This window comes from Rhineura floridana, chromosome 17 (genome assembly GCF_030035675.1).
Source record: "Rhineura floridana isolate rRhiFlo1 chromosome 17, rRhiFlo1.hap2, whole genome shotgun sequence".
NCBI classification, from domain to species: Eukaryota; Metazoa; Chordata; class Lepidosauria; order Squamata; family Rhineuridae; genus Rhineura; species Rhineura floridana.
In genome coordinates, this window is record NC_084496.1 from 25,646,746 (window position 1) to 25,669,307 (window position 22,562).

The window sequence follows — 22,562 nt, forward strand, 5'->3', positions numbered from 1 at the left end:
CTTAAAACTCACAGAAAGGAGTGCCCCCAGAGCCGTTGCCAGGCAGCTTTGAGAAACGGGGCAATTGCTAGATGTCCTCCTATATTTAACAAGTGAGATCATTCTTTTACCATCATGTCAGTGACCCTAGAGAGCCCGGAGGTCATTTAGGATCACTTCAGTCCCTAGTGGCAGGCAGGCAGGGTGGGTTTGTTTTTTTCAAAAGGAGCTTGTTTTTGTTTTTTACATGTAATAGTAAGAGGCCTTAAGCTTATCAGTCCATGAATGACTATAACCTAAAACGTTATGCTGGAGGAAATCAATTAGACTGAATTGACTTCGCTGACCCCAGCCTGATGCGGTTCTGATCAAGGAGAAGGGGAAGAGTTGAGAAAGTAAACAGAGATAGGTTTCATGAGGTCTAGGATGTTGTTTTGCCTTTGCACCTGCCCCTGGAGATTATTTCTCAATGACCCTCCCTTTAAATCCATGCACGATATAATAGCCTGATAAGGATTTAATCTCTCTAATAGTGTTTACGTGATTTGCTAAGAGCTGCTTCTCATTACCCATGTTTGATTTTATTTTATGTTTTGAAAGCCCTCTTTCGGCGTATGCTCCCAAGCAGCGGAACATTACCATGTAATGAAGAAGTCAGAACAAGAGTAACGGGAAACTTGTGGAGGTTCAGATGCTGAGGCCCTGTCCGCAGGTTGTTGGTAATGTGATCCAGCCAATTCCAATGGCTTCTGAGATTTCTTAGGGTGTGGCACATGCATTTTCAAGCATATTTTTATAATCAGAAGGGCTAGAAATTTCCTTTTTTTAAAAAATAGAAAAAAGTGGGAAATGGAATTCTGCACCATGTAGGGATGGATAGATCTATCAATGTTGGTTTTCTCTTGTTTTCATTTTCCAATCTTAAATTTAGTCTTCCACATTTTCATATCAGTGTGTGATTTATTTATATTTTCCAAAAAAGTTCTCATGAAATTTCATCAGCATTTTAATGCAAATTTCTCCTGCTATACACATTTTAATTACAGTGTGCTCTAATATACACATTTCTGGAAAGCACTTTCCCCTAATATATTTATGTATGTGATTTTCACGAATATATGCATTTATATGTTCACTTTATACATTTTTGTACCCATCACTTGGCAAAGAACTGCACAGCAAAATCCAGATGGGCAAAATTTGAAGGACAGCTCTGTTTTGGTTCACATATTGTGTCAGAAAGTGCAAATTAGGTATGTTCACCTTTAAATGTGAACTGAGTTGAATTTCTCCACCATCTGTGAGAGTTGTTAGGAGACCCCTGCTCCCCTCACAGAGCTGCAGTTCCTAGAGTTCTCTGGGAAGAAGGATTGGTTGTTAAACCATTTGGGGAATTGTAGCTCTGTGAGGAGAATAGGAGTCCCCTAACAGCACCCTTCACAAACTACACTTCCCAGGATACTTTGGGGGAAGCCATGACTTTTTAAAGTGGAATTAATGCAGGGTGTGAATGCGGTGTCTGACTTATTCTGTGGTTCTCCTTTCCTAGCATATATATCACAGTGGTTGCCACTACCCTGCAATGTTTTGCCATCCTCTTTAATCAATTCTGCCGGAAAGCGACATCTCCTAATAGGCTGTAGGCTAGAAAAATGAACTCAGAAACGAGGCTCTCAATCACGTATTTTCCCAGTGCGCAGGGCATGTGATTGCGGCGTATGATCTTGGGTAATTGTTAGTAGCGAGTTGGGTGCTGTTTAAGCAGCCTAATTAACGTTGCCTAATTGGCTCTTGGTTTGTTGAAGATTGCTTGGCGTTCCCTTGACGGCAGAGACACCTTGAACGTTCCTATATGGTGGGACCACACGTAGGACATATTTTAAAGAGGCTCATTAGCGATTTCATGCAAATGTTGTCTTCCCTTAATTGCCAGCTTGTACAAATTAATTAGTCGGCTTTTTGTTCTGTTGTCCTCTCTGTCCTCTCCACGCTATTTTTACTAGCGATTAAAATAATATTCTCTCGCTCTCTCTTTTTCCCACTGACAATGCAACAGTGTTCCAGATGGTGGTAAAATGAATACAGTTGGGGCTGATTCTTCATGGCGGAGAGGGTCTGCCCAGTCTCAAGTGTTGGTTGAGTTCTTGGCTGACTGATGTTAACTCCTTGCAGAATTATTTTTTTCTGGAGACATCAATCATGGCAGCATCACCAGTTTGCACTGGAATATGTAATTGGGGGTGGTGTTTCTTAGAACTCCTGGTGAAACAGGTTCAGAGGAGGGCAACAAAGATGATCAGGGGACCAGAAACAAAGTCCTACGAGGAGAGACTGAAAGAACTAGGCATGCTTAGCCTTGAGAAGAGAAGACTGTGTGGAGATGTGATAGCACTCTGCAAGTATATGAAAGGTTGTCACACAGAGGAGGGCCGGGATCTCTTCTTGATCATCCCAGAGTGCAGGACACGAATAAGGGGCTCAAGTGACAGAAAGCTAGATTTCGACTGAAAATCAGAAAACACTTCCTAACTGTTAGAATGGTATGACAGTGGAAACAATGACCTAGGTAGGTGGTAGGCTCTTTGACACTGGAGGCTTTCAAGAGGCAGCTGGACAGCCACCTGTTGGGTATGTTTTAATTTGGATTCCTGCACTGAGCAAGGGGTTGGACTTGATGGCCTTATAGGCCCCTTCCAACTCTACTATTCTGTGGTTCTATGCAGCAATGTAGTGGCAAATTCAGAAGTGCAGGGTCTCTTCACAGCGACATCCTCCCTCATCTGCTTTTTTTCTGCTGGCTTGAGAATGGCATCCTTGTTAATGCCTTCTCGTACATCAACAGACATCCCTAGGAGCAAATAAGCATGAAAAGCTACTGTTAGCTACTGCGAAGAGTCTTCTCCAAGGCTGACTCACCTCTCACTCTGATTGGCTCCCATCAGCTGGAAAGGACAAGGAAGCATGATAGAAGACTCTTCTCGGTGGCTAACACACTCCCCTTTCATGCTGATTGGCTTGTAGGATGCTGGAGACATAGGGAACCTGCTGGGACCCTGCTCCCCAAAAGGTAAGGGCAAATTTTGGAGGATGGCTGTGTTTCGGTTCTCATACTGTTTCAGAAAGTGCATATTTGATAAATTCGGCTTTAAATGTGAAATGAATCTTAATTTCTCACCCATCCTTAGTGTGTACACCTTTGAGTACACACGCACACACACCTGCTGACATTCGCACCCCTCCAAATGGCCCTGTGAGAGCTCCCACGGTCATATTTTTTTCATGCCAAATTTGAATCCCTGGCTCTTTGTCACCTCACTGGTAGACCATCACGCAGATCTGTTCTGCTGAACCTATCACGTGGCCTCTCTGGGATAGTATGTCTGTATGTTCCTGTGCCTGCATGCCTGAATTAATCTGGAGTCCAGCCTGCCTCTGAAACATCTGTGGATGTGCATCATTTTTATAAATTAGCACCTTAAAAAGAAAATTCACATGTATAAAGTTAAGATGATATTGATGAGCCCAAATGAAGATGTCTGATCGCACAAGCCACGCCTGTGTACCCTGCGAGGGCAGGTAAGATTGGTCTACAAATGCCTCTGAAGCAGCCACACAAATTAACCTTTTCAACGTAATTTTCTCCCCCCCCTTTAAAAAAAGGAGAGGATAAAACTTGAGAGAACATGTCTGTATCTTTATAACCACTGGCGGCTGTTCCCCTTTGGAAGTGGCAGGGAGAAGGCAGAGAGGCAGCACAGGAGACCCGATGATAGGCAGAGCCAACTCGTTTTCATTTTGCCCCCTTCCCTGCTGAAGGGCAACACTGAGGAGGAACAACTGACAGCCGGGGCAACCCCCTGAACTGGATGCAAGTCCGACGGCAGGCAGGTGGGGCTGGCTGCGGGCGGACAGGTTGGGGGCAATGCCCTGTTCACCCTAATGGACAAGCCTCCACTGTTTATAGAATTTCTAAAGATCTTTCCCCCTCCCCTTTGAAAGCAAATTAAAAAAAACCCTCCGTCCCCCTTGTGTCCTTGTTGTATGCTGAGCAACATAAAAATAGCACACTACATGATTGGACCAGGAAGTTATTTTCTACTTCTTGGGTCACGTTTAATCTCCCTACCTAGTGGCACCTGGCGGCTCAATGTCAGTGGGGCAGCAGCATCTGCTCCTTAAAAGCTCGGACCATAAAATCCGGAGCGGATTCCACTGCCCCACTGGCATGGAGCCGCCAGCCCCTGCTCCGGCCATGTGCAGTGGAGGCGAGATGCATCTAGCCATCCCGTCAGAGATTCATCTTCTAGGAACCCTGAATAAATGCAGCAAGGCTCTTAGCAACTTAAAAAATGCGGACACAATAAGAGCAGCGTTGTAATCAGTGACAGAAAGCGGGAACTGCCCTCGGTCAATAGGGATGGTTCGTATGTCTGGCTATCCCTCTGCTGATCCCCTCCTCAGCGGATTCATCCACATTGTCCAAGAATGCAAGCATAGGGCTGGCCCTACTGTTAGACAGAATGAAGCGGATGCCTCAGGGGGCAAACCCTAGGGGCAGGCAGTGAGATATTGGAGGGACAGAGTCGGGAGTGCCACACAACTGGCCTGCGCCCTCTAATGTTGCCTGCTTTGCTCTTTAGCAGAGGGTGCCGTCTTGTTGTTGCCAGAGTTGAACAAAGATTCCACTGCCAGTCTGGTCAGCTTGGGTGGAAGTTGGGCAGATGCCTCCTTCTCCTTGGCATCTGGCAACTAAATGTCCTGGGCCAGCCCTGTGCAGGCAGGGTCTGTCTCTCTTTTGTTTAGTCATTTGCAAAGCTGAGGCTGGAGCCCTTCTAGACTTTTTGGCATGCTGGACTGTTGCCTAGAGTGCCTCTGCTTGGGCTGGCCCCGAAGACCTCAAAAATATGACTTGCACAAACAAAACTTCCGTACGACCTCTTCTCTCCCTGCCCGTCACTGCACGACTGAGCTTTATCACTGCCGCTTTTGGGCTGTTTTCCAACTCGGAGAGCATAAGAGAACCCAGCAAACTTTCTGTCAAAGCAGAGTCCTTTGTCTTCCAGGTCGGAGCCTCTTTCTAGGAAATGGACGGTCAAAGAGGTGTTAGGTACTGTTTGTTCAAGTTCTTTTGCCGCGGGAGACATTCGGCTATACTTAATTTGGTTCTGCAGATAATGCTGTTTGTGCATACCTTCCATCCCCGTAGCCTTTAAACAACAAGCAGAGTAATGGGAAGAAGAAAAACAAGACACTCTCAGACACACATTTCTGTGATTTCAGATGAGGTCTGGGGAACTTTTTCAGCTCTAGGGCCACATTTTCACCAAGGCAACCTTCTGGGGGGCTGCATGCAATCGACAGGCAGAGCCCACACCAAAAATGGAACACGCAATAGATGTGCCACTTACCATGGTAGAGTTGGTGACATTTCAGCTGTGGAAGAGTTATAGGTTTCAACAAACAAACAAACACGCTTGTGTTGACCACTGTGAGAACGGGATGCTGGACTAGATGGGACATTGGCCTGATCCACCAGGCTTTTCTTTTGTTCTTATGGATTAGGAAAGGGTAATAGGATGGATATGTGCAAAGGTGGCTCCACCCCCACCCCATGTTACAGTGTTGCATGAGGGAACAATGTATGCTCTTGAGCTCATTCATTCCTGAATTTCCTGGGGTGCATTTGCCTGAGGATGATCACCTCTCTGGGTTTAATTCTAGATCCCTGTGGCTTTGCCTTTTTCACCCTTAACTGACAGCATTTCCGATTGCGTCTTCCTCATACCTTAATCCATTTGTTGAGGGAGGACTGTGTAAATGTGCTTCAACCCGTCATTCTTCTCCCTTTTCCCTTTGAGTAAATGATGCGCCCGTTTGATTCTTGAAGCCTTTCATTTCTTATTTCCTCCCTCCATTAGTCATCTCCATCCTTGCTCCCACCTTGAAGGCTGGGGCCTACAGTCAACACCGGGGCCTGTCTTGTCACCATTCCTCCCCCTCCTCCCCTCCCCATTCCTGCAATGTGTCTGTTTGTGTGAGAACCCAGCGGCATCTCAGGAGCCAATGACGTACATGGAAAGTCTGCTGTTGATGTTGTCCTCCACTCTCCCACCCTGAACAGCGTAGAGATCAATGTCGTTTTGATGGCAAAATAAAAAAAAGGCCTATGGTTCTTTGACAGCTTCCAGATAATATTAGTGTCTAACTTCAGCTGTGTCGCTCTTCAGTTTTCAAGCTCTGCCTTTTTGCTTTTTTCTGGCATGAGGGCTGCCCAGTGGGAATTGTAGTACCTTAGAGTTTAATTGTGCCAGGTAACTTGATAATGAGCAAGTACTGCAGTTTTACCATTTTCTAATGCCAAACCTTTCCACATCAAATCAACTGCCCAGGAGCTCCTGAACATCAGATCAACTGCCCAGCAGCTCCTGAACATCACATCAACTGTCGAGGAGAACCTAAACATCATGTCAGCTGCCCAGGAGAACCTGAATATCAAATCAACTGCCCAGGAGAACCTGAACATCACATCAACTGCCCAGGAGCTCCTGAACATCGAATCAACTGCCAGGAGAACCTGAACATCACATCAACTACCCAGGAATTCCTGAACATCAAATCAACTGCCCTGGAGCTCCTGAACATCACATCAACTTTCCAGGAGAATCTGAACATAAATTCTACTGCCCAGGAGATCCTGTCATAAGATCCCCACGTATTGCACAGGATCCTGGGTTTATCAGTAGCTATTAGATGCGATGGCTAAGGATGGGCAAATCTGTCCATTTCTTATTTTTCCAATCTTAAATTCAGTTTTCCACATCAGTTTGCAATTTTTTAAAAAAAAACTCATGAAAATTCATCAGCGTTTTAGTACAAATTTCTTCTCATGTGCACATTGTTGTATGCGATATTGCCTAATATACACATTTTTGCAAAGTGCATTTCCCCTAATATTTATATTTGCTATCTGTTATTGCTATGCTGTTTTCACTTGTAATTTTCACTAATATATGCACTTTTTCATACACTTCCCCTTCAGTGTGTGCGGTTCTCCTTTTCGTGGCTGGAGAACTGCATTGCACAATATTCAGAGAAGTGCAAAATTTGAAGGACGGCTGTGCTTTTGTTCGCTCATACTGATGATTAATTATCCCCATATTGATTATTGATCCGTGTCCAGCCTTCCACACAGGACAACTCCATTGCCTAGCATGAGCAAGGGGTATGGCCTTGAGCATACTGTACAACGGAAGTCTGTGTGTGTGGGGAATCTCTGGCCCTCCAGATGTTCTTCGACTCCCAAGTCCCATCAGACCGAGCCAGCATGGGTAACGATCGGGAATGATGGAGTCTTAACAATGTCTGGAGGGCCACAACTTCTCCATTGCTACCATACAAGGAAAATGGGTGGAAAGCAGAGAAGACCATCAGTGATCTTATCTCCTTGAAGAGCCACTGATGGGGCTTCCAAAGGACCCCAGGTGTTTCCACATCACAGTCTGTAAAGCAATTGTGTCATGGCTGAGCCAAAGGGAGCTGCCAAAGAGAAGGGAGCTGGGGACTAGGGGTCATGCCAAGGAGATGAAACCAGGGCTCGGAGCCAAAGAACAAATGAAAACACACCCAAGCTTTGGTGCTCAAGCAAGGTCCTAGCCCCAAAAGGAAGTGCTTCAGATCCCTTCCTGTCTGGGAAAGACCCAGTATCCAACCTGGATAGGCAGGACCCATCCAGTAGGAAGATGCTCCCATACGCAACTCTGGTGATTCATAACACCATGATTCCAGGTTCTAACCTTGGCAGCTGCTGATACATTGATTATACTGCAGCCTGTGATGGCTGGAGCTGATGGGAATTGTAGTCCAAAGCATCAGGAGGGCACCAGGTTTGGGAAGGCTGAAGTACTGGATTTATTATTGGCTACCTTAAGTTTTGTGTTTTTATTTTGTCCTTCCTCCAAGGAGCTAAGAGGATTCAACTTTGCAACAATCCTGTGAAGGTTGGCTAGGCCTGGGACTTGGCCACAGGTATCGGATGAGTTTCGTAGTGAAGAAGGAGGCCTGACTCTGAGATGCCAACATCCAAACTTAGGACTCTAGACACCACCACACCACAATTAGCAAACCCACTGTGTGTGTGTGACAGTATCTAAATCAGCCTTTGCCCAACCTGGCGATGTTGGACGTCACCTCCATTGCTCCAGAACCAGCATGGCCAATGGTCAGGGCTAGTAGGAGTTGAAGTCCAACAACATCTGGAGGACACCCGGTTGGGGAAGGCTGATCCAGATGTTAACTGATACCCAGTTGGCTTTCTTGGCTGCTGGGTTGTTGTTGTTGTTGAGTTTTGTAACCCCAGAGCATAGGGGCCGTTTTGCACTGGATTCCTCCCTCTCTGACTACAGGAACCGCCTGAGAAATCCATGTGCTGGATCAATGAATTCCTTTGGCCTGGAGGGAAAAAATCAATCTCATTTCAAGAAAGTTCATTCTGCGAAAATCAATGCCTGTCAATCTGATCATGCGGGCTGGGAACATGTTCTTGAACTTTGTATCTCCTGTCATTGCAATGAAAGGTGAACACCAAACTTCAACATTCTGTGACACAGCTGGGACTTCAACTCTAAACACAATGAGGGTCCCTCTCAGTCCCCCAACCATTTTAGAAAATCGTGTAGTCCTCTCGAAGCACCAGATCCAGATCTCGGCCAAACATCTAGTTTGGGGCTGGGGTGGAAATATAAAATGGTGCCTCTCCCACTAATGAGCATGGCGCACAAACTGTGATGCTCCTTCCCATCTCCTGCTTGCTGTGGTGATGAATGATTGTAGTCACAGCCTGGATGAGGGCTAACAAACTGAAGATTAGTCCAGGCAAAAGAGAGATGCTGTTAGCCAGTGGTTCAGGATAAATGCTGTTCATTCAGCCAGTTCTGGGGCTGGGTCACACTCCCTGAAGGATCTGCTTCATAGCTTGGGGGTACTCCTGGTTCCACTACTGTCACTGGAGACTGAAGTGGCTTCTGCGGCGCAGAGTGCCTTCTACCAGCTCAGGCTGGTGCCCACTTACGCTTCTATCTGGGTGGGGTTAACCAAGCATAAGTAGCCTATGCTCTGTAACCTCCCAGCTAGATTACTGCAAGGGGTTGTATGAGGGGCTGCCTTGGAAGACAGTTCGGAAACTGCAGCTGCTGCAGAACTCAGTGGCCGGATTGTTGAAGGAGACCAGAGAGTCCAAACATTTCACATCAGTTCTGGCCTGGCTACACTGGCTCCCCATACATTTCTCAGTCCAGTTTAAAGTATTGGTTTTAACTTATGCACCCTTCCATGGCTCAGAAGCCTAATACACTGCAAAACCCTTTCCGACGTGACCCTCCCTGGACTCTGAGATCATGGTTGGGGCACCCCCTCCGAGTGACCTTTCTGACCGAGGGTGGCAAGAAGGGAAAGAGCCTTTTCAGTGTTGCCTCCCCCATTTGTACGATGCTCCTCAAGGTGCCTACATGAACATCATTTAAGTGGGCAAAGAGTTTTCCTCTTCTCCCCAGCATTTGATTGTGAACATCTTTGTTATCTCTGTGGCTAATTTAGTTGCCCAATACCTTCAAGGTCTGTGAGCATCATATGTGGTAGTGATGGGGTGGCCTGTCTGTTGCTTTTAGAATTAGTTTATGTTTGGTTATTTTTAGAACTTGTTGTAGAAGTTTTTAATCTGTTCTGTCATTTGCATGTTAATGTGAGTTGCCTTGAGACTTTTTAATGGGTGTCTTAACCAATTAGAGCAATTAACAATCATTGGTTACTGGCAAATCCTTGTTGCACTACTATTGTTGATTTGGAGGTCTTATGCAACCAAGCCGCTTCCCCCAAAAGATCCGTCTTTATGGTAAGGCAAATCAAGGGAAAATGGACTGGAAAGTGTGGAGTAACTCTTGCTTTGACGCGTCATCATCTAACCTCCCCGCAAACAGATCGGGATGAATGCTCATTAAATCTCCAACATCATCTAATCCCCCTGCAAACGAATCAGGGTGAATGCTCAATATACAGGTCATTTGGAAGCACCTTAAGGCTGCAGTCCTAAGCAACACACTCCCGTGAGCAGGGGTAGCTGACTGGTGGCTCTCCAGGTGTTGCTGGACTACAGTTCCCATCAGCCCCAGCCAGCATGGCCAGTGGCCAGAGGCCAGAGATGATGGGAGTTGTAGTTCAGTAGCATCTGGAGGCTTGCAGGTTCCAAGTCCCTGTTCTAGGGAGTAAACTTCATTGAATACAGCAAGGTTTAACTTCCAAATGAACTCACACACTACTGCAGTGTGAATGGCTCACTCTTCTTTTTAACCCATTTTTATTATTGTTTTCAAAACACAATTCAGATCCTAAATTTCAACTCATGGCATAGCGCAAACTGCTTCAAAGGCAGTCACGCACCATAGAGTTCCCAACAGTTCTTTGCTTTCCGGCTCAAGGGATGGAGAACCTTTGGCCCTCCAGATGTTGCTGGAGCCCTTGCTAGAACTGAAGGGGGTTATAGTTCAGCAACATCTGGAGGGCCAAAGATTCCCCAATCCTGCCCTATTACTTCCCCCTCTTTTTCCTGTTACAGATCATTCCTTCTCAGGATCTTCTACCTATTTATTTCCTATAGTCAGATTTTGCCTATAGTATTCAGTGTGTAAATGTCCTATTTTGCAGCCCGATTTGTTTCCCATTTAGGACGGAATCTTGAATCTATGTGCTTATGCACCTATATAAGTGATTCTATGATGAACACATCTTAGTGCTAATGATCCGAGGCCGTGATGGAGGCCATGTGAGGACCTAGACAGGTAGATTAGCTCAGAGCAAGAGCATCTCCCCCAGGCAAGGCACATCTGTATTTGGCGTTGCACCCTACGTTTGCAGTAAGCCGGAGATAAAAATGGAACATCATAAAATAGAACAGGAGCTGTGTTTCAAAGCCAAGGTTGCATAAATTAAAATGCAATGCGTTTAAAAGCCGGGCCTGCTAGGCTGATGGAGAAATCATATATCCATGTCCCCGGAACAAATACTAAATATGAATGAATGGCAAGGATATACGGTCTGCAGAGCATGGAAAAGCGATCTGCACCATTTCCAGCTGATTAAATTGGAGAGACTGAGCAGCTTTAAAATAAAATAAAAAAGCTGCGGGGGGGGGGAGCAGCTGCCACACTCTTTGTAAAGCTTTGTGGCCAGGATATTTAAGGTTTGGTTGCGGGAGGGAGAAGCCCTGTTGACAACCATGTTTTCTGTTTAAAATTTCACTGGTATCCGTTCCAAGGGGCCATTGAATCCCAAGCCATACCAATAGTCTGCTTCTCCTGGCATTGACTTCCTTGTCAGGCAATCACACTGCAAGGCCTCAAGCAGCCGTGGTGTCAGTCCACAACCCTTTTGAGTATAGTTGCAAGGGACAGAACGTGGGTCTTCCTATGGAGGCAGGGCTAGCCAGAGACATTTTGCTGTCCAGGCAGGTGAAGGTCAAGATGGCTGCCAACCCTCTCCCATTCCATATATTGCACAAGCTTGCTGTTGAATCTTATTTCAACCAGGGATGGAAAGATTTGCCTGTTTCGGCTCTCTCAGTTTCTCATTTTTCCAGTGTTAAATTCAGTTCTCTACATTGCTGCAGCAATCTGATTTTTTTTAAAAAAATCCTGATGAAAATTCTCCACCATTGTATTTCTCCAAATAAACACATTTTTGCAAGCTTTCTCATCATTTCATGCCTTTTTGCATGCTATTTTCACTCACATATTCATTTTGATGCACACTTTCCCCTAATATGTGCATTTTTGTAATGGTTGTTTAGTTAGCAAACTGCATCCCAAAATTCTAATAAATGCCAATTTCGAAGGATGGCTGTGTTTCAGTTCTCATATTGTTTTGGAAATTGCAAACTTGATAAATTCTTCTTGAAAAGCGAACTGTATCGAAATTCTCACCCATCTCCAATTTCAACACTGGTGATGGGAAGCATCCCTCCACAACACCTGGGGGAAGCGGGCTAGTTGAGGGCAGCTGCAGGGCAGTCCATGTGGCACACACAGATTTATCCTTTGGCACCGCACCGCTACTTTATGCCTCCTAATATCTCCCGCCTGAGTTGGCAGCCTCATTCTGCCTAGTGGTAGGGCTGTCCCTGTATACATTGTGGCAGAGCATCTGTTCTGCACGCAGACGACCCCCAGGTTCAATCCCCAGCATCTCCAGGTGGGGCTGGGAAGGTCTCATGCCTAAAACCCCTGAGAGCTTAGACATAAGAGCTGGTTGGATCAGTCCAGTGTCCCATCTAAGTCCAACATCCTGTTTTCACAGTAGCCAACCAGATCCCTCTAGGAAGCCAGCAAGTAGGACCTGAATGCAACAGCACTCTCTCCTCCTGTGGTTTCCAGCAACTGGAATTCGGAAGCATACCACCTCTGACAGTAGAGGGCAAACATAGCCATCGGGGTTAGTAGACAATACTGATCTAGATCAGTGGGTCTTAACTGTTTTTGGATCATGGACCTGTTGGAGAATCTGATAAAAGCTAAATGGAGAAATGGAAATGGACTGCCTTCAAGTCGATCTCAATTTATGGCGACCCTATGAATAGGGGTTTCATGGAAAGCGGTATTCAGAGGGGGTTTACCATTGCCTCCCTTTGAGGCTGGTCCTCCCCAGCTGTCTAGGGCCTGCTCAGCTTGCCACAGCTGCACAAACCAGCCCCTTCCTTGTCTGCAACTGCCAGCTGGGGGACAACTGGGCTCCTTGGGATTATGCAGCTTGCCCACGGCTGCACAGGTGGTAGGGCACGTAAGCTCTGAGCCACTCACTGTGGAGGTGATCTTGAGCTGGCCCTTGACACCCAGGAAACACGAGTGGGGATTTGAACTCACAGACTGTGGACTCCCAGCCAGGCTCTCCTCCCCACTGTGCTGTACCAGCTGATAAAAGCTAAGGAACCCATAAATAAAATTTATTTTATTGCATTGAAAATTTATCTTTTTGCACCAGGTTCATGCACCCCCTGAAGCACATCCATGGACTCCTAGGTTAAGGATCCCTGATCTAGATGGACTAACTGTCTGTCAGTTATAAGGCAGCATCCTGGAATCCTATGCAAAGCACACCCACTCGGCCACCAAGCTAACGCTCCTTCCTTTTCCAAAATCCGTATTGAATGATAAGGGTTGTGGCATCGTGCAGAGCTGCAAGTTCTGCTCCTGAGGCCAGTGTGGCCATTGCTATCCTCTTATTGCATATGAGGGACTGAAATCCAAGGCTGAGAGAATATGGTATGTCTAAGGAATCTGTGGCACAGGTGAGGAGCCATAGCTCAGTGGTTGACCACTTCCTTTACATGAACAGGGACCCAGGTTCAATCCCCAGTGCCTCCATTTAATAGGATCGGGTATCAAGTGATGGCAAAGAATCATCTGTGTGAGACTTTGGGGAGCCGCTGACATTCAGTGTAGATAACCCTCACCTAGATGGGCAAGAGAGGACTGAGGGGAGATAAGGTTGTCATACAGAGGAGGGCCAGGATCTCTTCTCGATCATCCCAGAGTGCAGGACACAGAATAATGGGCTCAAGTTGCAGGAAGCCAGATTTCAGGTGGACATCAGGAAAAACTTCATAACTGTTAGAGCCATATGACAATGGAACCAGTGATCTAGGGAGGTGGTGTGGTCTCCAACACTGGAGGCATTCAAGAGGCAGCTGGACAGTCACCCACTGGGGATGCTTTCAGTTTCAGTCCTGCATTGAGCAAGGGGTTGGACTCAGTGGCCTTATAGGCCCCTTCTGACTTTACTATTCTATAATTCTACGATCAGGGGACTGGAAACAAAGCCCTGTGAAGACAGACTGAGACAACTGGGCATGCTTAGCCTTGAGAAGAGAAGACTGAGGGGAGATATGATTGCACTCTTCAAGTACTCAAAAGGTTGCCACACAAAGGAGGGCCAGGATCTGTTCTCAATCATCCCAGAGTGCAGGACACGGAATAATGGGCTCAAGTTGCAGGAAGCCAGATTGCGGCTGAACGTGAGAAAGAACTTCTTAACTGTTAGAGTGTTACGACAATGGAACCAATGACCTAGGGAGGTGGTGGACGCTCCAACGCTGGAGATTCAAGAGGCAGCTGGACAACCACCTGTTGGGGGTGCATTGAGCAAGGGATTAGACTCAATGGCCTTATAGGGCCCTTCCAACTCTATGATTCTGTGAAATAGTTTTGACTCAGTATAATGCGGCATCCTATGTTTCCCCAACCCTAGTTTATAGTATTAGAAGCAGCAATCTAGGTTTGCATTTGAGCTGGATTTCTGAACTGAAACGTTCCTCGTATGCAGCATCGCTCATTTCAAGCAGCAGCAAAATCATTTCCCACCCAAGGCATCAATAACTGTCTGGGCTGTTTGTTTTCTTCTTGCCTGCATGTCTGATTATGTGGCTGCATTCTCCCCCCCCCCTCCCCTGCTCCTTGAGTCAGCAGCCTGGTGTCGATCCGGTCCTGTCACTGGTGCAAGAAGTGGCAACTTGGCTTACCCTTGTTCCTTCAGCAGCAGCACCACCACCCTTTGCCTGGAGCTGCAGTTACAGTGGCGTGGTGACGCATGCCTTCTGTTTTTTAAAAAATTGAATTTGTAATGGCAAACTATTTATACCGGCAGAAGGGAGGAATGGCACATCTGCACTTGGTCACTGTGTAATTGCGGCGCCGTCGGGGCATGAGTCATCGGATCAGCTTGCAGACTCTGGCTCTGTTGCTCTGTCAGGCCTGCAGCCCGTTTGACCAATGGCTGGTTTTGCCTTCAGGCTCTCCAGACAAGTCCCACAAGAGATAGTGATGGCCACCAATTTTGGATGGCTTTACAAGAGGCTTAGACAAGTACGTGGAGGATAAGGCTATCAGTGGCTACAACTAAGGATGGGTGAGAATTTCGATTCAGTTCGCATTTCAAGCTGAATTGATCAAATCTGCAGTTTCCGAAACAATCTGAGAACCGAAACACAGCCATCCTTCGAAATTTGCATTTATTGGAATTATGGGATGCAGTTCGCCAGCTAAACACCATTGATGTTGTGTTAAGAACTTTGCTCTCTCTGAGCTGCCCACCTGGTGGAACAATGACTTCCAGCTCAATCCCTTTGATGCCTGACAAAATGGGCATGATATTGGGGTGTCCTGGGGCATTGCTGCAGTGCCTCTCTTCAGCTGAGCTGAAATTTCCCCAAAGACTTTTTTCTGAGATAATTTCTGAGATTTTAATTTTATTCTCTCTCTACCTCCCCAAAAAAGAAGACAGCTTTGTAGAATATTTGTTTTTGCCATTTGTTTTTTCTGCCTGTGTGATGGTGGCCATTTTCCTCTCCACATTACCTGGGAGCAAGATTAGGCCTCGGTATTGTGGAAGAGGAAACATGATGCTCAGGCTGCCGGCACCTGGTGGTGCAGTGCCACTTGCTGAATCAACCCCGTCCCCCAAAATAACAACCACAGGAAAAAAGGAAGAAGCTGATCTACTGTCACTGCTAATGGTGAGCGCCCCCCCCCCCCGAGAAAATGTTAGAGAATTTCTCCTGTCGCGGAGAAATGCAATTTTATTGACTTAAAGTTCTATCTCACCTTTCCTCCCATAGCAACCTAAGGCAAAGCAATACCATTAAAATAAAAAAAAATGTTTTTAAAAACATTAAGAACATCTAAACTGAAATGATCCCCCATCCCGGTGCAAACCCCAGTTTCTCTGCCCACACCTAAGAGGGAACATGTTGAGAGTCTGTGCACAGCTCTGGTTGGGAAAGAAGGGGCAATTTCAGGCAGCCCAATTGGGAAGGTGACTCTCTGGCCGGCTTGTGAAGTTGGGCTTTCCTGTCTCTTGATGCATCTTGTGTTTGTTTCTCCGATCAGGTAGGGCAATGGGAGCACAAGAATCGGTCGCTCACACGCATCTTCCGTTCTCCGTATGTGGCCTGTTACTGCCTGGGAGCCCTCATCCTGTTCCTTAACTTTCTGCGGAGTCACTGGTAAGGAGTGTAGCTTTCTGCCAAAGCTGGCCAATATCAGCCACTAGCGACTGGTAGCCATGGTGACAAGTGCCCCACTACCACAAGGTTGTTTGGGAGAATGGGGGCCAGGGAAGGAAATCTGTGGGTATTTGTCTGTATGCTGTCATGAGTAGGCATGGGATCTGTTGATGGGTGCCACTTTGAAAGCATTCTGCCAACAGGCAGTATTGATTCGAGTTTGTTCTTTGTCTGATATCCATTGCTTTTACCGGTCTGATTCTTTTTCCTCCTCAAAAATATCAATATTAATATCAATATTTTGAAAGAAACTATCAATATTTTGAAAGAAAAGCAGCTTTGTCGCTGTCTCCTCCTCCACTATTATAGGCTTGGTTTGCTTCCTCCCTGCTTGGAGCTTGGATTATCTGAGTAGAGGGGAGGTGGCAGAAAGAAAGAGAGAGAGAACTGTACTCAGGCCTGGCACCACTGGGTGGATCAGTCGGGCACTGGCCAAGGGCCCTATGGCTGGTGGAGGGCCCCTGCCACTAGCAGGGAACCCTTTCAGCTGAGAGGTGGAGTAAGCATTGGGTCATGGGCCACAACTGGAAAGAGGTGTGGATTGCAGAGCAGGAGCTCCACTCTTCCAGCCGACATCACCTCTGCATGCATACATAGCTGGCAGGTGCTTAAATACGCCCAGTCACTTCACCTTGTGCTTCAGTGTATTAGAGCACATGTCTGCCATCACCCAAGGTGGTGGCAGGGGTGTCAGCATGCCCCCCCCACCATCTTTGATGGCAGGCATGCGAGCTGATACATGAGGTGGCACAACCATGCTGTATTTAAGTGTGTGTGCAGGGGGCCGCGGGGGGCTGGTGCTGGCCCTGGCTGTACTGCTGTGCTGTGCTGTGCTGTGCTGTGCTGTGAGTACAATCAATAAAAGAAAAATATATTCAAGGGAATATTTGAGGGTCTGGGGAAATCCAGTGTGGTTGGAAAGCCTCTGAAGTTTGGCGCAAACAGGATCGCTCCGCAACAATGGAGAATATGTGGACCATTGAAATCTGGTGCTAAATCCAAATTCAACAGAATTCTTGACCTTATGATGACCCCAGTGGAGGAATGACATCGTTTGTGAATTTGTCATAGTCAAAGCCAGGAAAAGAACTATTGTTTTGAAGAAATTAGTGTAGGGAAATGATTTCTGCTTGAAGTTTTTATCTTTGATTTGAATTATTTTAAGAACATAAGAACATAAGAAGAGCCTGCTGGATCAGGCCAGTGGCCCATCTAGTCCAGCATCCTGTTCTCACAGTGGCCAACCAGGTGCCTGGGGGAAGCCTGCAAGCAGGACCCGAGTGCAAGAACACTCTCCCCTCCTGAGGCTTCCGGCAACTGGTTTTCAGAAGCATGCTGCCTCTGACTAGGGTGGCAGAGCACAGCCATCACGGCTAGTAGCCATTGACAGCCCTGTTTGCTTGGCCTAACAATTTGCTCATCTCCTAACTACTCTCAGCACCCTTCACAAACTACACTTCCCAGAATTCTTGGGGGCGAAGCCACGGCTCTTAAAGTGATGTAAGAGTGCTTTAAACGTATGATGTCGATGTGACTTCAGTTAGATGTTTTGTGTTTTCTTTAGAAGCCCCAATTAACTTAAAAGTTAAAAGGGTGCTCGGGGGAAGCCCAATGAAGATAATTTACCATGGAAGAGTCGTGGGGGGGGAGAGGAAGTGTCTGTGTGTGGGAAATCACCCACACCCGCAGAGTAGCCACACAACCTCTTGGCATACAGACTGCAGACTGCAGGTTAGCCACCCCTATCAGACATCTGCCCGGAAAGCCAGATGACTGGCACACACATATTTCAAAGGCAGCAAGGACCGTTGGGCAGCGCAATCCTAATGGAGCAGCAGATTCACTCCCACATCCAAAGCCCTGCCAGTCAGGACAGGAGGTGCATGTGCAGGTGTGCTTTGGGGTATGTGTGTGTGTGTGTGTCCAGTTCTTTGTTTTTTTCCCCTATGCCAGTTTCAGGCAGATGCAGCAGAGGGACCTAAACCAGACCTCTCTCTTCAGGGACTGGACCAGCATTGGATCCAGTTTTGACCCCAGAATGCGAGTTTCATGACCTTACTGGTGATGGGGAATGATCTTCTGTAGCGGAGCCCAACTTCCGCCCCAAAGGGCAGGAGATTGTTCCCCATCATCAGCACCCCTTTGTCTGCTGGCGGAGAGGGCCCGTGGTTCATCCTACCCCTTGCCCGCCTGCCTGCTGCCGAACCCTCAACATGAGGGAGGAGACGGTAGAATTGCAGCCATAGTTATAAATGCTGCCTCTTTTCTTTTTTTAAAAAAACAACCTTTTAATCGCTGCTATCAGGGCTGGCACCAGGTATGACTGGGCCCTTGGTTCTGTAGCCCATCAAACCCCTGATACAGGTGGCACGGGGCTAATAAGCCCGCCCACGTTCCCCACCTACCTCTTGTGTTGTGTGAATGAGCACACTTGCATCCGCATGCCTGCCATCAACCAAAATGGTTGCAGGGGCGTCAGCCTCTTAAGGGAGCCTTTGTCACCATCTTAGGTGATGGCAGGCATGCGTACACAGGATGCATGGCATTCACACCGACAGGAGAGGTAGGTGGGGCGTGCGTGTGGGCTTATTGAAGCCCACGCTGTTTCTGTTGGGGGTGTCTGGGAGCTCTCTCTGTGTGATCTGAGACAGGGCTGGATTGCAGGACCCAATGCTGCTGCAGATCATGGAATGGGAGTGCCACCCTCCCAACCTAAGGAAGGGCCTTTCAGGGGCCCTTGGCCAGGGCCCAACCTGGCCGTTCTCTGGCACCAGCCCTGGCTGCTATTGTGAGAATATAGTTTTTGTCTTTTTTATGTTTAGCTGCTTTTAGTACAGTTCCTGTAGTTGGGGGAGGGGATTGTGGTAAATTATTGTAATCCAAAGAATAATAAAGGTACGAAAGGGACTGAGAAAATATATTATTTTGCCCTAATTTTTCTTACTGTTATGCCCCCGCACACGCACGTACATACATCTCTTTTCCCATCCCATGCACTGGGCCATCCATCGTCATCTGGGCGGAACAGGTTCAAGGCCATCTCTCAAGCCCTTGTCTTTTTTTTCACCTTCGACAGTGAATGGGGGAAAAACATATCTCTATTGTGCCATTTCAGAGTAACAGAATTCCCTGTTTAGAGGAGCGTTAAGGATTATCTGTGCACTTAGCTTGCAGGTCGCTTCAACTCTCTTATCTCTGATGTGACAAGATAAAGCCTCCCACCCTGCCTCAGCTAGCTAGTAATCCAGTATGAATGATGTACTGTACATTATGGTAATGTGTCCTTAGATGTTCCCGGTGCAGTGAAGGTAACTTAAGAGGGGGGTGGAGGGAAGGTTGGCTTTCAGGTGGCTTTGCCAGCATCCACAATGACTTTAGAGCTTTGCTCGCTCTCCGTTTGGCACTGGTTTGTGGGTAGCCAAGGCAGAACTGGTACATAAGTAGGGATAGGGGAGGAATTCAATTCAGTTTGCATTTAAAGCCGAATGTATCAAACTTGCACTTTCTGAAAGATGAGAAGAGAAACACAACCATTCTTCCAGATTTGCACTTAGCTGAATTTTGCAATATAGTTCTCCGGCCCAACAAGTTTACAAAAACGCATAAATTAGGGGAAAGTGTGCATTAAGATGAATGTATTAGTGAAAATAATGTACAAAAATATTACAGAAAATTGCTTGCAAAAGTGTGTACTTTAGTCAAAGCTGCATACAAAAATGTGTTTATTTGGAGAAATTTGCACTAAAACACTGATTTTTTTTATTTTAAAAAAATCACAAATTGCTGGAAGATGTGGAGAACTTTGAATTTACGACTAGAAAAATTAGAAACTGAGAGAACCAAAATGGCAGGTCCTTCCATCCTTAGGCACAAGACACAACAGGGTCAGACTGAGAGTTGGGCCAGGCTTGACTTGAAACAGGAGAGGGGAGCCTCAAGTCTCTAGAGCAGCCTTTCCCAACCAGTGTGTCTCCAGATCTTTCCTGACCATTGGCAATGCTGGCTGAGGCTGATGGGAATAGTGGTCCGACAACATCTGGAGGCATACTGGTTGGGAAAGGCTGCTCTAGACTCTAAAACTCTCACTTACAGCCACAAGTATTGCATGGGACTGTGAAAAATGGGCACAGAATCCAGCTTTCAGGTTTCTAGTCCTTATGACCTGAAATCTCAGAAAACAGAATAGAATTTGCCAGAGCGTTTGTGCATGTGCGTTAGAGTGCCATCTATCACTGAGGGCGGGAGAGAATTTCAATTCAGTTTGCATTTCAAGCGGAATCTATCAAATTTGCACTTTCCGAAACAATTTGAGAAGCAAAACACAGCCACCCTTTGAAATTCGCACTTATTCAAATCTTGTGATGCAGTTTGCCAACCAAACAGTGTTTACAAAAGGCATATGTTAGGGGAAAATGTGCATAAAAATGAAAATATGAATGAAATTAACATGCAAAAAAAAGCATTCTGTGAGGAGAATTGGCTTGCAGAAATGGGTACGTTGGTCAAATCCTGAAGGGTTGTAGCTCAGTAGCAGAGCATCTGCCTTGCATGCAGAAGGCCCCAGTTCAAATCCTCAGCATCTCCAGGTAGAGCCGGGAGAGACTACCTGCCTGAAACCCTGGAGAGCCACTGCCAGTCAGTGTAGACAATAATAAGCTGGATGGGCCAGTGTGTCTGACTCAGGATAAGGCAGCTTTCTGTGTTCCTCTGCCTTTTACTGTGCAAAGGTAAGAGTCCCACCTGTTGCTCCACCCACTTTTGCCTCTGATGAAAGGTATTGAAAATAAAACAGCCGATATCATAATGCCGTTGTACAAATCTGGTGCGGCCGCATTTGGAATACTGTGTACAGTTCTGGTCGCCTCATCTCAAAAAGGATATTATAGAGTTGGAAAAGATTCAGAAGAGGGCAACCAGAATGATCAAAGGGATGGAGCGACTCCCTTACGAGGAAAGGTTGCAGCATTTGGGGCTTTTTAGTTTAGAGAAAAGGTGGGTCAGAGGAGACATGATAGAAGTGTATAAAATTATGCATGGCATTGAGAAAGTGGATAGAGAAAAGTTCTTCTCCCTCTCTCATAATACTAGAACTCGTGGACATTCAAAGAAGCTGAAGTTGAAAGATTCAGGACAGACAAAAGGAAGGACTTCTTTACTCAGCGCATAGTTAAACTCTGGAATTTGCTCCCACAAGATGCAGTAATGGCCACCAGCTTGGATGGCTTTAAAAGAAGATTAGAGAAATTCATGGAGGACAGGGCTATCAATGGCTACTAGCCATGATGGCTGTGCTGTGCCACCCTAGTCAGAGGCAGCATGCTTCTGAAAACCAGTTGCCGGAAGCCTCAGGAGGGGAGAGTGTTCTTGCACTCGGGTCCTGCTTGCGGGCTTCCCTCAGGCACCTGGTTGGCCACTGTGAGAACAGGATGCTGGACTAGATGGGCCACTGGCCTGATCCAGCAGGCTCTTCTTATGTTCTTATGCACCACTGGAAAGTGATCTCCAGGTGGTTACCTACAAGCGAATGTGGCCCTCTGGCTGAAAACCTTTCCCCGGTCTTGGTTTAAGCAGTAGAAGTCACATCCTATGGAACTACATTAAACTGAAATTTGGCCATCTAGCTCTGAACGCTCTCCCTTGGCTAGCGGAGCCTCTGAGGGCCGGGCCCTTCTTGCTGGAGCCACCAGGGACTGCATCTGAGATTTTCTGCCTGAAATGGCCTGTGCTCTGCTGCCGAGTTATGGCTTCCCCCGCAAGGCAGACCTCACGCTAACTCCCGAAATCAATTGCAAGCATTTGGGGGGGGGGGGGTCAAGGCAGTGGTCTTGGAAATTCCTGAGATAGTTCCTAGGGTACAGAAACCTCCAGAATGAAACCTCCAACTGCTGCTTCTTTACTGTGGAGATAACCAGCAAGAGCAGCAGCAGCTGCTGTCTTTTATTGAAGACATGTGTAGTGTTTTCCTGGAACTTCTATGCGAAAGGATGCTATTGGATCGTAATTGATTCTAAGGTAACTGCAAGTTCATGGCCAGGCTTGGCTTGTGTAACAGGCAGATAAGTGTGTTTGAGTTTTGCAGGGCGGGTTTCTCATAGGCCAGTTTCACAGTGGGAGGTTTAGCTGCTGGGGGTTTTGTTTTGTTTTGTTTTACTTTTTCCTGAGACGGTCCATAAACCCCGCTGGCTGTTTCCTGACATCAGCAACACCTGGTAGTAAAATGAGGGCTACTCTGTGTTTACAGAGTCTTGTTGCTGGCCGGCTAATAAACTTGGCTGGCGGGTCTCGTGAAGGTCTGAGGCCGCGCACGGCATTCTGTCAATGAAAGCAGATAATCTACGGAGTGGGCAAGGGATTTGCTTCCTAGTGCTGCTCTGATCTTGCCTTCTTCGAAGTAAGAGGTATATAGGTGCTCAACAGCGTGAATCTTCCCAATGAACCTTGGTCTTCCGCATTGCTTTTAAGGCACACGTCTGGAGAAGTG

At 46.8% G+C, this 22,562-nt stretch overlaps 1 protein-coding gene across 7 annotated transcripts in view; it reads left to right on the forward strand.

Moving 5' to 3' along the window:
- Positions 1-22,562, forward strand: part of PEMT (phosphatidylethanolamine N-methyltransferase) — a 98,726-nt gene that overhangs the window by 27,762 nt on the left and 48,402 nt on the right. For all 7 annotated transcript variants that reach the window (XM_061599755.1, XM_061599758.1, XM_061599754.1 and 4 more), the window contains one exon: positions 15,906-16,021. In XM_061599755.1, coding sequence (XP_061455739.1) covers positions 15,906-16,021 — 116 coding nt within the window. The remainder of the gene's footprint in view (positions 1-15,905; positions 16,022-22,562) is intronic.